This window comes from Pogoniulus pusillus, chromosome 4 (assembly GCF_015220805.1).
Source record: "Pogoniulus pusillus isolate bPogPus1 chromosome 4, bPogPus1.pri, whole genome shotgun sequence".
Lineage (NCBI taxonomy): Eukaryota > Metazoa > Chordata > Aves > Piciformes > Lybiidae > Pogoniulus > Pogoniulus pusillus.
Window position 1 is genome coordinate 39,879,548 of NC_087267.1, and position 12,893 is coordinate 39,892,440.

The window sequence follows — 12,893 nt, forward strand, 5'->3', positions numbered from 1 at the left end:
GTGGTTCAGCTTAAGAGCATTATTTTTTAAAAGATTAGAAGGAATAAGTTGCAAATGTTTTCCCTTGTGAATAAGATTCTTCCCTGTGAGCACAGTGTCTTCTGTGCTGAGTTGGTGTCTTGGTGGAGCTGCTGGCCCTTGAACCTTCTGTTACAGCTTGTAACACCATTCACATTTTCCAGTTGCAGGAGCCCTTCTCAGCAACTCAAGTATACATCACAGCCAAGTATCACCCAAGAGACCTGCCAAGCTGATGTCCAAAAGCTGCCCCTGGCATCTCTTTTGAGAGTTCTTGAGATGTTTTTTCCACCAAGCAGTGGTTTGATGCAGGTCAGAACAAACAAGTCTGTTTTAAAGACTTCTGATTCCCCCAGACATGGATTTGGGTCCATTTCCAGGGCTAAGTTCTCTAAAATCCAGGAAAACTGTCTGTGTGCTGCCCTTGCAGTCTGCCCAGGTTAGTCAGTGATGCTGGCCGTGATTCTGTGGGACTTGAGGTAGAATCTGTCTCAGTCTGAGCTAGTTATCTAGGCAATGGAAGGGGGTACTCAAGTGGTCCACCCACGGTTGATATCTGCAGTAGGAATTCTCCCCTTGGCCATGCCCTCTGACAGTTGAGAATGGTGAGACAACTTGCCTCAATTGGCTGCAATTTAGGAGTTTAAAGTGAAAATCTGCTTTTTGTGAGCAATGAACTGGGGAAGAAAAGCTACACTTACAGTGCTGGGATGCCTTGGGGTGAACGTAGCCTGGCAGAGGCTCCCTGCGGGCCCAGCGAAGTCCCCATATCTTAACCTTTGGAACAAACCGGAGACTTGTGCTGCAAGGCTTACACCTCCTAGGGCAAAAGCTGCAACCATTTCTTTCTCCACCCAGGTCTTTCATGTCTGGATGAGGTCATATGGTGTCCTAGGGTAAAATTCCAGCTCATCTTCATTAATGCTGGTTTTGCCCTTGGACTCCTAATCTGGTACCTCTGAAAGGTGTGGTCTTGCAGCAAGCAGAGGTGGTAGAACCCATCACTGCCATGACTCCACCACCTCACCTAACATGATGGTTTCAGAGTGCTGACAGGGGCTTTTCCTCACTTCAGCAGGAGTGTTAGTCTTGGCTGAAAAGTCCCAGTAACTGAAGGTGAAGTTGTTCCACCCCAAACCTAACAGCCTCTGCTGCCAAGACTTCTGCTATCCTTTGTCCCACCATCCATCCAACATGTTCACTCCTATATACCCTGACCAAAGGGGCTGAACAAGAGGAGAAAGTGATGCTCAGAGTCTGAATTGTGACCATGGCAAGGATGGGCTTCAAGGGGACTTCCCAGGCCAGGAGAGATCAAGATCATCTGCATTAACTCTATCATGTCTTTATCAGCTTCCCCAGAGGATAGAGCCTTTTCTAAGAGCACAGAAGGGGTTGGGGAAATAAGTGATGATGGAGTTAAAGACAAAAAGCTATGTTTGTCTCCTGAGTGCCTTAAGAATTCATTCATGAATTGTTGCTCTTCTGAGGTACATGTTTTGTGCTGCATAAGGTTTTGGCTTTGCAAGTTTGATATCATTTGAACAGTGGTAAAGTATGGAGCAGTAAGTCAGTGTGCAGCAGATGAAGACAGATTGTACACCTACTGTGTTCAGTTTTAGGCTCCCCAGTTTAAGAGGGACAGGGATCTGCTAGAAAGGGTCCAGCGGAAGGCTGTGCAGATCATTAGGGGACAGGAGATCATGGCTTATGAGGAAAGACTGAGGGACCTGGGGCTTTTTAGTCTGGAGAAAAGAAGACTTGGAGGGGATTTGATAAATGTTTATAAGTATCTGAGGGTGGGACAGGAGGGGCTGGGACAGGCTCTTTTCACTTGCTCCTTGTGATAGGACAAGGAGCAATGGGTGTAAGTTGCAGCAAAAGAGGTTCCAGCTCAACACAAGGGGGAACTTCTTTATTGTAAGGGTCACAGAGCACTGGAACAGGCTCCCCAGGGAGGTCGTGGAGTCTCCTTCTCTGGAGCCTTTCAAGGCCTGTCTGGATGTGTTCCTGTGTGATCTGTGTTAGATAGGATTGTCCTACTCCAGCAGGGGGGTTGGACTCGATGATCTCTTTGGGTCCCTTCCAACCCCTAACATCTTATGATCCTATGATTCTGAGGAACAGATTCATAGTAGGGAAGGGTAAGAGGAGAGCTACATGGGTATGTGGTGAGCTTACTGGGTAGCAGTGCAGAGGAGGCTCCGCAGTGCACTGGGAGCTGTGCTTCCCAGCCTGCAGTGCTTGGGCTGTGTTTCCAATCTCATTTCTTCCACCAGATACTTCCAATAGGTTATTCTGTGGCAATGCTGAGTCTGTGATGCTGAGGGAGCATCCTGGCTAGACATTGCTCCATAGTTAGCAGTACGGGTCAGGAAGAAGATTTGAAGAGAAGAAGCCAAATTGATCCACGTTTGGTTCTAAATCCACATGCAGAGATCAGGTCTTGCTGTCACACGTTTAAAGATGCTCCTGCAGTTATCTCACTTGATAACACCCTATACCTAAATATCAAAAAATACTGTCTGATGTAAAAGATAGTTTTAAGAGATATGAAATGAAAGTCATTCAGGTAGTGGGGCTCCAGTGCTTTTTAGCCATGCTGCCCACAGGGAACATCCATGAAGAGCTACCTAGACCTCAGCTTCCCTCCTTTTGGTAGTTGAAGGGAAAGACTTGAGTGCCATTGCGGGGTTTTTAGTGACTTGAGCTCTGTAATGCTGACTTCATCCATTTATAGACATTTTGTGGTGGATGATCACTACCATTGTGCCTTTATCCATGAGGCATTTCCTAGCCACCATCCCATTCAAAGCTTATAGAAAGTGGAGACATGAGTCTGTCAGTCAAATACATATATATGTCAGGTTAGGGTGTTTGGTAAAGACCTCCCAAGCCCATAATGTGAAACTGCAGAAATCAGTTTGATTTGCCACAATGTTGATTTGTTTGGCAGATTAATAGATCTTGTAAATTATCCTAGATGTGGCGAAACTTAAAACTGGGTGCATTTGTTGCAGGATGTTTCAGATCAATATATTTAATTTGTTTCACAGCTGTAGGTTGTCTGGAATGAATCCTAAGGAACTGTATTCTTGCTGTACTACCTTTCTTCTTACATCCTCTGACAGAACACCATTGAGAATGCTTTGCTAACAAAACTGTGGAATAAGCAGACATGCAGACAGGGATCTCCAGAACAACCAACTTGTCTGAACTATGGGTCACTAGAGAATGTAACTTTTGAAACAAACAAACAAAAAGATCCCATTTTCCTGAGGAGCCATTCCCCAGGTCTGTGAGCATGCATGACATGCTAGGTGCAGCATTTCAGTGCTGTCTGGTGCTGATACCTTGTGGAAATAGTTGTCAGATGTCCATCCTTTCCTCTCCATTCCATCAGTGGCAACAAGTGGAACTGGCTCCTCAGTGGCTTGCCTTGCTGGATGGAGATTTCATTGTCCCTTAAATATTGCATAACATGCCTGTCCCCTTTCTCTAGTGTACCTGACATGGCAAGTTGGGATGAGGAATGGAAGGCTGGTCCCAGAAACAAAATCCATCTCTTTGTAGCTTTTAGCAATGCCTTTGGACTAAGGTCAGATCTTGATGTTCATTAGTCCAAACTGTGCACATTTATGGATACATGAGACCAGATAAAAATGAGTATGCGATTCTTGTCTGTAGATATGCTCTACAGGAACAACTGCAGGGCTATCTCATCATACTGTACACACAAAGTATTTAAGTAGCAACAGGGACCAAGGGTTGGTTAACTTCTCACCTATTTGTTCAGCAGCTGAGTTAGCTATAAAGAAAGTGCTGAGCTCCAAGTTGCCACAGTTGCAAAATTCATAGCACCAATTCAAAACTACTTTGAAATGTGGTACTAGCAGTAACAGCAAGGGTACGAACAGCACTCGCGTTTAAGCGTCATCCTCTGTGCAGAGCCCTGTGAAAAATACTGGCTGTAAGCAGCCTTTGAGAATGCGAGGGGACTCCACATTATTGTTTTTCCCCAAGTAGGAAGAGCAAAGAGTTCATTTTTTCATCTGCTAGTCCTGAGATTGCAGGCAGACATCCAGTCACCAAGCAGGGCTTTTCCAATCACCCACCCAGTTGGCAAACAAAGCTGTGGCTGTCCAGCATTACCTCAGTTATAAAAAACTGTGGTGTTCCAGTGATCTCTCTGGATATGTCCAGATAATATAGGCACTAAACAGGGGGAGTTCAAAGTCGAAGGTGAGGAGGCTGTCTTTCTGATGGTGTTTGAGAAGTTCTTGAGTGAGTCTGTAGACCTGGACTACCTCTGCTGTTAGAGGAGAATCAACCTCGAAAGACTTAGGAGTGCCTCTGGGATGAGGCTGATGTCCACCTGTGCTAGGTTAAGCCCACATGGGGGTGTGGAGGTGGATTGGAAACCTGACTCCGGGTGGGCAGGGAGACTTGGCCCCTCCTGGAGAGAGGACACCCCTCCCCCCAGTCAAAATTTAATCCACACCCAGTTCCTGTCCACAACCCAATTTAAGAGGCAGTCAACCTCTTGCATGCGCTCTCTCTCCTGCCTTTGCCTCTGGGATGTCTGCTCCTGTTAACCACATGGCCCCAGGAGGAGGTAGCAGGTCTGGCTTACATCCAAGGAAAATCCATTTCAATCCAGGCAACCTGCTACCATCCAACCTGATTTTTGTGTATATATATTCCTTTCCCTTAAATACCTTCTCTTTTCTGTTGAAATTGCTTTTCAACTTCCAAATCACTGCAAGGCTGTTCTTTGGTTGTTTTGCCCCTTTTACTCTTCTGCCTAATCTTTCCATAGAGGGAGACAAGCTAAATTCTGTTCTGTTGGGCTTGTGGGCTCTGGGAAAGCTTAAACAGCAACACTGCCATCAGATATTGCCGTTTCCCCACCAGCCAGCCCAGACAAATGAGACATGGTTGGGTTTTCATAAGCTCACGCTAAAGCTGCATGAATTCTTTGTTCCTCTGCACTGGACTGTCATATGCCATCGATGGAAAATTCAAGAAACCCCTCATGAAGCAGAGTTTCCACCTCCTGTCTTCCCAACAAACATCTTTTCCTAACTCTGTGCTCTCCTTTGTGGGGATTTGAAGTCAAGAGGTGTTATGCTTGAGGTTTTGCAAGGGCTTGGCAAACATGAAAGCCAAGATGTGCTTGCCATTTTCAAATAGCACTTGGAACGAGCTGTGATCAAAACTAAATTCCTTCCTCTTCAGTGCAATTTCTGGACCTCTCTCTGTGAGCTCCTAGTGAGATGATGGCTAGGGCAAGCATTTGCCTTTTAGCAAAGCCCTGCTGTGCTTTCAGACGAGATGAGTTTACAGGGACTGGAAGCAGTTGCTACATTTGTGTTAACTGGCCTCGGTTTTCAACTGCTGGGGATTTCCAAAGCAAATGAACTGTTAATCATCAAGCAGCTTCCCTTCCCTGCTTTCAGTTGTTGAAAATACTACAAGGGAACATGGAAAGAAACATGTAATCCTTCACCACCACACTGAGGATTTACTTGTTTATTTAGATTCCCTGTTTGTTCCAAACATTCTGCCAGAGAAAGCCCATCCAGGCTCCAGGAATGCTTGACAGACTTAAAATCTAGATGTACATTGGAGATATCCATCAGAATACACTGACTTTCCTCACAGTGCCTCTGTGCAGCAATCACAGCAAAATCCCACCAGTGCAATAAAATATCTCAGGATACTTTTTACAGGAAAAAAGATGGAGGAGGCACATCACTCTGGGCAGAAATGAGTTTAAAAAGTGGCTCCTCCAAATCAGAAACCTTTTGATGGGACTGTCCTTAACTCCCAGACACCTCCTCTTTTTCTCCTTGGAAAATGTTGCCCTGGTAGAAAACAGGGAACTTGGTGCCTTTGTAGTCAGTGAAATGAGATAGCTGAGTTCAGAAGGTGATTCTTTCCACTGCCCTAGGAGATGGAGATCACCCTCTTTAAGGGTGTCTCTTCCTGCACATACTACAGGGGAAACTGACTGGAGTTTCCAGACTGGAGACTCACTTTTATCTGCTTAAGTAAAGACAGCTGAATCCTGTCCTAGGTAACACTGGGTATCAGGATCACAACTTCTTGACAGTGAAACTAGTCAGCAGCCTTTGTAACTGGTGTTTGTCATCCCATACCTATTGCTGCACCTACAAACAAAAAGCAAGTCAGAAATAGGAGATCACAAACATAGCAATCACATGTAGCTGAGATGAAGACCCAGAGGGAGTAAAGAAAGGGCAATTGCCCAACAGATCTTGAGTTTGGACCATTAGCCAGTGCAGTAGACTTGAAAATGCTGTGTGAGCTGCTTTTCCAATGATGTCTTGGGAGCAGCACCTTTGAAGCCGAGGCCCTCTGCCCACAGACATGAGTGGACATCAAGAGCTGGAAGTCCCTACAGGGGGCAATACTGCAATAAGTTAGTAGTGGATAGAAATGAGAGGGACATTTTTCAGCCAATGCTCCCCTCTCCTCCAAATCACTTCTGTTAAGCTTATGGGATCTTGAATGCTTCTAGAGACTGCTGAGATTTTACCCTTTAGGGTTTCATCTGAAAGAAGACAGATAGTGACATTTAACACAATTCAGTTCCTGAAAAGGCAAACCCAATCAGTTCTGTGTTTTGCAGGCAGTGTCCCTATTTCACATGTTGACATAAAAAGCGAAGGGCAGGCTCATGTCAAAATCTGGGGTTTCTGAAGGGCTGCTAAGCTGAAGAAAATGTAGTTTTCACCCCTTGGCTTGAACTCCAGTTTCATACCAGAAAAAGGGCAACCTTTCTTCATAAATTCAATGTAACTTCAGTGAGCTGGATGGGTCTGTAAAAACAGTTCATAAACATAATTGTGAATCATTGACATCACTAAAGTCTACAATTTTGGGGTTTTATCTGAATACAGAAGTGAAAGAGAGGACTTTATTAAAAAAGACATAAAACCCTAATAGAATTTCAAAGAAAGTCTTCTACTTTTGAAGAGCAGTGAGGTGTTTCAAGGAACATCTGAATTTAACACTTGCTTTAATAAGCTTTTGTGTAAAGCTCACCTGCTCCTATTTCATTTATGTTGTCCCTTAGCTCATGTGCTCCTCAGTCCAGAGAGCCCTGTTTGAAGAGGAGGACAGAGTGAAGAAGCTGCAGCAGAAAGTGGCGACGCTGGAAAAGCGCAACAAGCAGCTGCGAGATCGGGTGAAGAAAGTCAAGAGGTCTCTCCGGCAAGCCAGGAAAAACACCAGGCACATGGAGCAGATGAATCGAAAGCTCAGTGAGAAACTTTCCTCTGCAGGCGGTCAAATCCCCTACGTTAACTCTCTGAAGCAGGAGAACTCTCATGCTACCTACCTTAAAGTATAATGCAAGGGTAAGTGCTCAGGCCAACAGCAATGGTGAGTTTTGCCTGCATTAGGTCAGGATCTGGCTCTCACACCTTGTCTACACTGTGCTTCAAATCTTGCATGGAAAATGAATCCGAACTTGCTTTAAACACACTGCCAGATTAAACAGAAAGACACGCTGTATTTGGCTGGATGTTGGAGATGCAGCTGAAAGCCATATATCCTCAGTGTCTTTGGTGGATATAGGGCCAGACAATAATCTGTGCTTCTCCTCCATCACCAGTTTTAGGCTGTCTTTGATGAAAGTGCTGGTTCAGCTACATGGGCCACTACAGGCACTCGACACAGGAGCTGATCTTGGAAAGATCTGGTGCCAGGTTACCTCCACATGGGTTGGGTGAACCAGGTCAGGAGGATATATGAAGAGGGATATTGTAGGAAGGATGCAGGTATGAGTGATCATTGCTCTATCATGGTTGATCTTTGCTCTGTCATCACCTCTGAGCTCTCAACCTCCCTTAAACTTGATTAAAGTCTGCATCTAATGTCAGAACAAAGACTATATTCAGACGTTATCAGTTTGGACTCTTCAAAACAAAGTATAGATATGCCCAAATTCTTAAGACCAGTTCTAAATATAATAAGTGAAATACCTAGTATTTCTTATTTTCCCATGAAGTGCCTCAATGGTCTCAGTAACTGTCTCAGGTGCCTTCATCATTGCCCAGCCAAGAGAGTTTGAAACCACGTTTTGGAACTCTATCTAGGACATAATCCACTTCTCACAATCAGGAGTGGATGTAGCCTTACTGTTAGTGGGTGCTGGATCAGGCCCAGCAGACAATTTCAGATCCTGTTTTCAAGCAGGTTGAATTTACAGTGTGGATAAGACTTCAAGTTATGTAATCACTGTCTGAGGTATAACGGAGGTTGCTGGGCAGCCCCACATAGTCACACTTAGACACTGTAGAGACCACATCAGTATCTACAGGGCATTAAAAATTAAGGTAGTTTATATATGTATATATTTTAAAATCCTACAGAAAATATTTTTATTACACATTTGATATAGTCTAATTTCTTAAAATATGAAGTAAATCCTGTTTCTTGGTGATCTCATTTAAAAAATGCCATCATGTCCTTTATTTGACATTTACAAACTAACTTCTGCTCAAGCAGCTGCACAGGTTCTGTATCCATGCCTGATAATGTTTTTGGTTGCATTAATGTACCAGAGCATATCTTGGGCTTTGGTACTCAACAAACCATTCTTCATAACAGGACACCATAAGGAGAGAAAGGAAGAAGAGGGTTTGTGTCTTTCTTTGCAATAGTGCAGGTATATTTCATGCCATTCAACAGGAATAAGTGGCCCTTGCTCAGTCCTAGGCAATGCTTGACAATCTGTGACGGTTAAACCTGATGTGTACAAGGTGGACTGATCCAGATGACTCAATATAGAAGCGAGGTCCCTCGAAAGTAATAGTGAGCAAAACTCCACTCTGCCTCTAACTCTGCACAATTTATCTGATCACTGCATGGTCTCCATGCTGTGTCTCAGCACTCAGTATATCCAGGCTACAGCCCTGTTGGACCACGCTTTAGCTATGCCTGCACTAGGAAAAGCCCATATCGGCTTTCAACCATCAGCTGCAGTCCAACATGAAATCCAAAGTTAAAACTTGTGTTGGCTTCTAGGATGCTGCCAAATCGAATTACCTTCTAGTTTAGCTCCTTTTGGAAACAGCTCTTTCTTTTCCCCCTCTTGAAATAATATTGGCAATTCTTAAGATTCTGAGTCCTTCATGAGCTCCACTGGTTTCAAAAGGCTTCACCTACCGCATCAGTACAATTTGAGTTGTTTTCTGCTGCAGTCAGCAATGCTGTTTCCTGAGAATCACTACACACCTAAGGCTTCCCTAGAAGCCAGTTTTTAAAACTCTAAAACTTAACTCCATAGGAAAGTAACCAATCCTCTATGGGTTTTGGGTTTGTTTGTTTGTTTCTGGTTTCTAAGCTGCTGTTTAAATAAATTAACTGTTTATCCTGGTATAGATATTCAAAGCTTGTGTTCTACTTTTTTATTAATAAAAATATTCCCTCTGGTCTTCTGTCATGTTTTCTAAATGTATAAGTGGAGAAAATTTAATTACTGTAGCTACACCTTTGCTATTTTTACAACTTTCCCGAACATGGTCTTGAAACTTCTCTTTTTTTTTTTTTTTTTTCCTATTAAGGACATAGCAGAGTTGTAGCAGAAGGAGTTTTTGGAGCAGAAGAACACATCAGTGTTCTGGAGTTGTATCAGTAAAGCCCGTTTCTAACATGTGAAGCTTCTTGCCAAGCTAAGTAATCTCTCATTAATGAGGCAAAGGAGCCCAAATTAATTTCTTTGCAAAGGAGCAAAAACATAAAGGGAAAACTGTGGAAAGCAGATAAAACTGACAAAGTATGTCGTTTGTTCTTATAATAAATCCAAGTAATTGCAAGGAAATTTCATTTTCCTCCCCATTTAACCCCAATTATTTTCATTTAATCACAGAAACATTGCTGTTTCCCTCCAAATGAAACCACTCTGCATGTGAAACATCATTTCCAACATGTGCTTGGGTGTAGGCATGTTCCTAATCCGCTGAAACACAGAGAGGAGGACAGCGTGTTCCGGCATACGTGGCACTGCTGGGAGGGCTTATTGGCTCCAGTTGCATCATCTGTGCAGGAAACCAGGACAAGTCATCCCAACGGGAATTTCCCAGGTGGCATCGGAGCTCATGCCTGGGGATGCAGGTACAACACAGATGTAGTGGGGCAGGAGTGATGCTATCTTACTGAGGAATCATCCTAGGGTGAGTCAAGATTTTGTGCATGTGACACCAAGTGTTGAGGCCAGGCTGAATGAGGCTCTAGACAGCCTGATCTAGTGTGAGGTGCCCCTGCCCATGGCAGGTGGGTTGGAACTAGATGATGAGGGCATGGAGTCAGTCATCAGCAAGTTTGCAGATGACACTAAGCTGGGGGCAGATGTGGCTGGGTTGGAGGGCAGAAGGGCTCTGCAGCGGGACCTTGACTGCCTGCACAGATGGGCAGAGTCCAATGGGATGGTGTTCAATAGCTCCAAGTGCAGGGTGCTGCACTTTGACCACAACAATCCCATGCAGAGATACAGGCTGGGGTCGGAGTGGCTGGAGAGCAGCCAGACAGAGAGGGATCTGGGGGTGCTGATTGATACCTGCCTGAACATGAGCCAGCAGTGTGCCCAGGTGGCCAAGAGAGCCAGTGGCATCCTGGCCTTCATCAGGAATGGTGTGGTCAGCAGGAGCAGGGAGGTCATTCTGCCCCTGGACTCTGCACTGGTTAGACCACACCTCCAGTACTGTGTCCAGTTTTGGGCCCCCCAGTTTAGGAAGGACACTGAGATGCTTGAGCATGTCCAGAGAAGGGCGATGAGGCTGGTGAGAGGCCTTGAGCACAGCCCTACGAGGAGAGGCTGAGGGAGCTGGGATTGTTTAGCCTGGAGAAGAGGAGGCTCAGGGGTGACCTTATTGCTGTCTACAACTACCTGAGGGGTGGTTGTAGCCAGGAGGAGGTTGCTCTCTTCTCTCAGGTGGCCAGCACCAAAACAAGAGGACACAGCCTCAAGCTACACCAGGGGAGATTTAGGCTGGAGGTGAGGAGAAATTTCTTCACTGAGAGAGTCATTGGACACTGGAATGGGCTGCCCGGGGAGGTGGTGGAGTCGCCGTCCCTGGGGCTGTTCAAGGCAGGATTGGACGTGGCACTTGGTGCCATGGTCTAGCCTTGAGCTCTGTGGTAAAGGGTTTAAAGGGTTGGACTTGATGATCTGTGAGGTCTCTTCCAACCTTGGTGATACTGTGATCTTTGTAGGCTCTTACAACCCTGACTGATTATGTGAGAGTAGAATGATTCTGGACAGGCCTGATCAATGGCCTGGGACCAGTTGCATAAGGTTCAGCAAGGACAAGTGCCAGGTCCTGCACCTGAGTCACAAAAACTCCATCCAATGCTGCAGGCTTGGGGGAAGTGAAAAATGACCTGTCAGTGAGGAGATCTGGAGTTGACTGGCTCATGAGAGGTCAGGTCAAGTCCCTTCAAATTTGTGCACGTGCCCACTTTCACCAGCAGCTCCTCCATCTACACACAGTGGGTTTGGGTTGCTAGCTCAATCTTCAGAGGGAATGAGCAGGCACTGTGGTGAGATGTGCCTACCTTCAGCACCCAGCTCCCCACTTCATATGCAGATTATGGACCCAGTTCTCCTGTCACATTAGGCGTTAACCTCTCTGGTTAATCTGTTCCAGTGTCTCACCACAGTAAAGAGTTTATTCCTTATATTTAATTTAAATCTATCCTCTTTCAGTCTGAAACTGTTACCCCTCATCCTATCACCACAGGCCCTGATAATGAATCCTTCCCCATCTTTCCTGCAGGCCCCTTTTAAGTACCAGATGGCTGCAATAAGGTCTCCCCAGAGCATTCTTCAGATCAAAAAACCTTAATTCTCTTTGCCTGTCCTCATAGAAAAGGTGCTCAGTCATGGCCCTCCTCTGGACCTGCTCCAACAGTTCATCTTTCTTGTGCTGAGGACTCCAGTGCTGGATGCAGTACTCCAGGCAGGGTTTCATGAGAGCAGACTACAGGGGAACAATCACCTTCCTCAGTCTGCTGGCCATGCTTCTTTTAACCCTCAGAACTCAGTTTCTTAACCTCTTCCTCACCCAGAAGGTAAACAGGCATGTGATGGGCAGAGATACTCCCATAGGGTTGCTAGTAGCTTGGGAAGAGGAAAGAGGGCACAGCAGGAAACAGCTGGAACAGCAAAGAGGGGAGGAGGAAAGTGCAGAGTAATAGATTGCCCCAACAACTTATTTATGTCTCAGATGACATTTCTGTTCCACTTCCTCTGCCCAGAGAAAATCGGAGAGCCTCCAAGGCAAAAGGGATTTATTTGATCTGTCATGCCAGTAAAACCCAGCCAAAGGCAGGAGAGGATGAGATGCCTGATCTTCACTCCCTGAGCACAAACACATTACTACACTGCAAAGGCTGCTCATTTGAACTGTTCCCATGCACTTCCATGGGAATGGGGCAACTAATTTTTTTTCTTCCTTATATTTCTTTAGTGATTATTTTCTGAAATAGCTGGAGACTTGGCCCCAAGAGATAAGGAAAAGGAAATGTCACAGGCTGTTGTCAATAATTTTTTTTTTTCCCACTTCTTGATGCCAGGAAAAGCAGCTCTTGCTGGAGGAAAAGAGATCATGGGTTATGCTCTCTTTGAATTGTTTGTTTCAGAGATGTTAGAAACTGGAATACACACCACTGGGTATCATGTGTTAGATGGAAGCTGGCAGCAACAAAACCTTTTTCTGCAGTGAATGAAAAGATTTTCTACCCTGATCTTTCTTCTCTGGTGCTCATATAGGTGCTTCAGGCACGTTTTAGGCTTACAATCTGTTCTTCTGTACATACACCAAACAAGGGCTCCATTTTGGTCC

The 12,893-nt window shown here is 45.1% G+C and overlaps 1 protein-coding gene across 5 annotated transcripts in view; it reads left to right on the top strand.

Moving 5' to 3' along the window:
• CCDC3 (coiled-coil domain containing 3) overlaps positions 1–11,905 on the top strand; it is a 47,776-nt gene extending 35,871 nt beyond the window's left edge. The window contains exons 3-5 of one of the 5 annotated variants that reach the window (XR_010302151.1): positions 7,121–7,403; positions 9,920–10,164; positions 11,826–11,905. Coding sequence is in view for 4 of the 5 variants with exons in the window: in XM_064142645.1 (XP_063998715.1) it covers positions 7,121–7,396 (276 nt within the window). In the remaining variant the exon portion in view is untranslated. The other 4 variants (XM_064142645.1, XM_064142644.1, XM_064142646.1 and 1 more) reach the window with 4 other exon arrangements.
• The last annotated feature ends 988 nt before the right edge of the window (positions 11,906–12,893 follow it).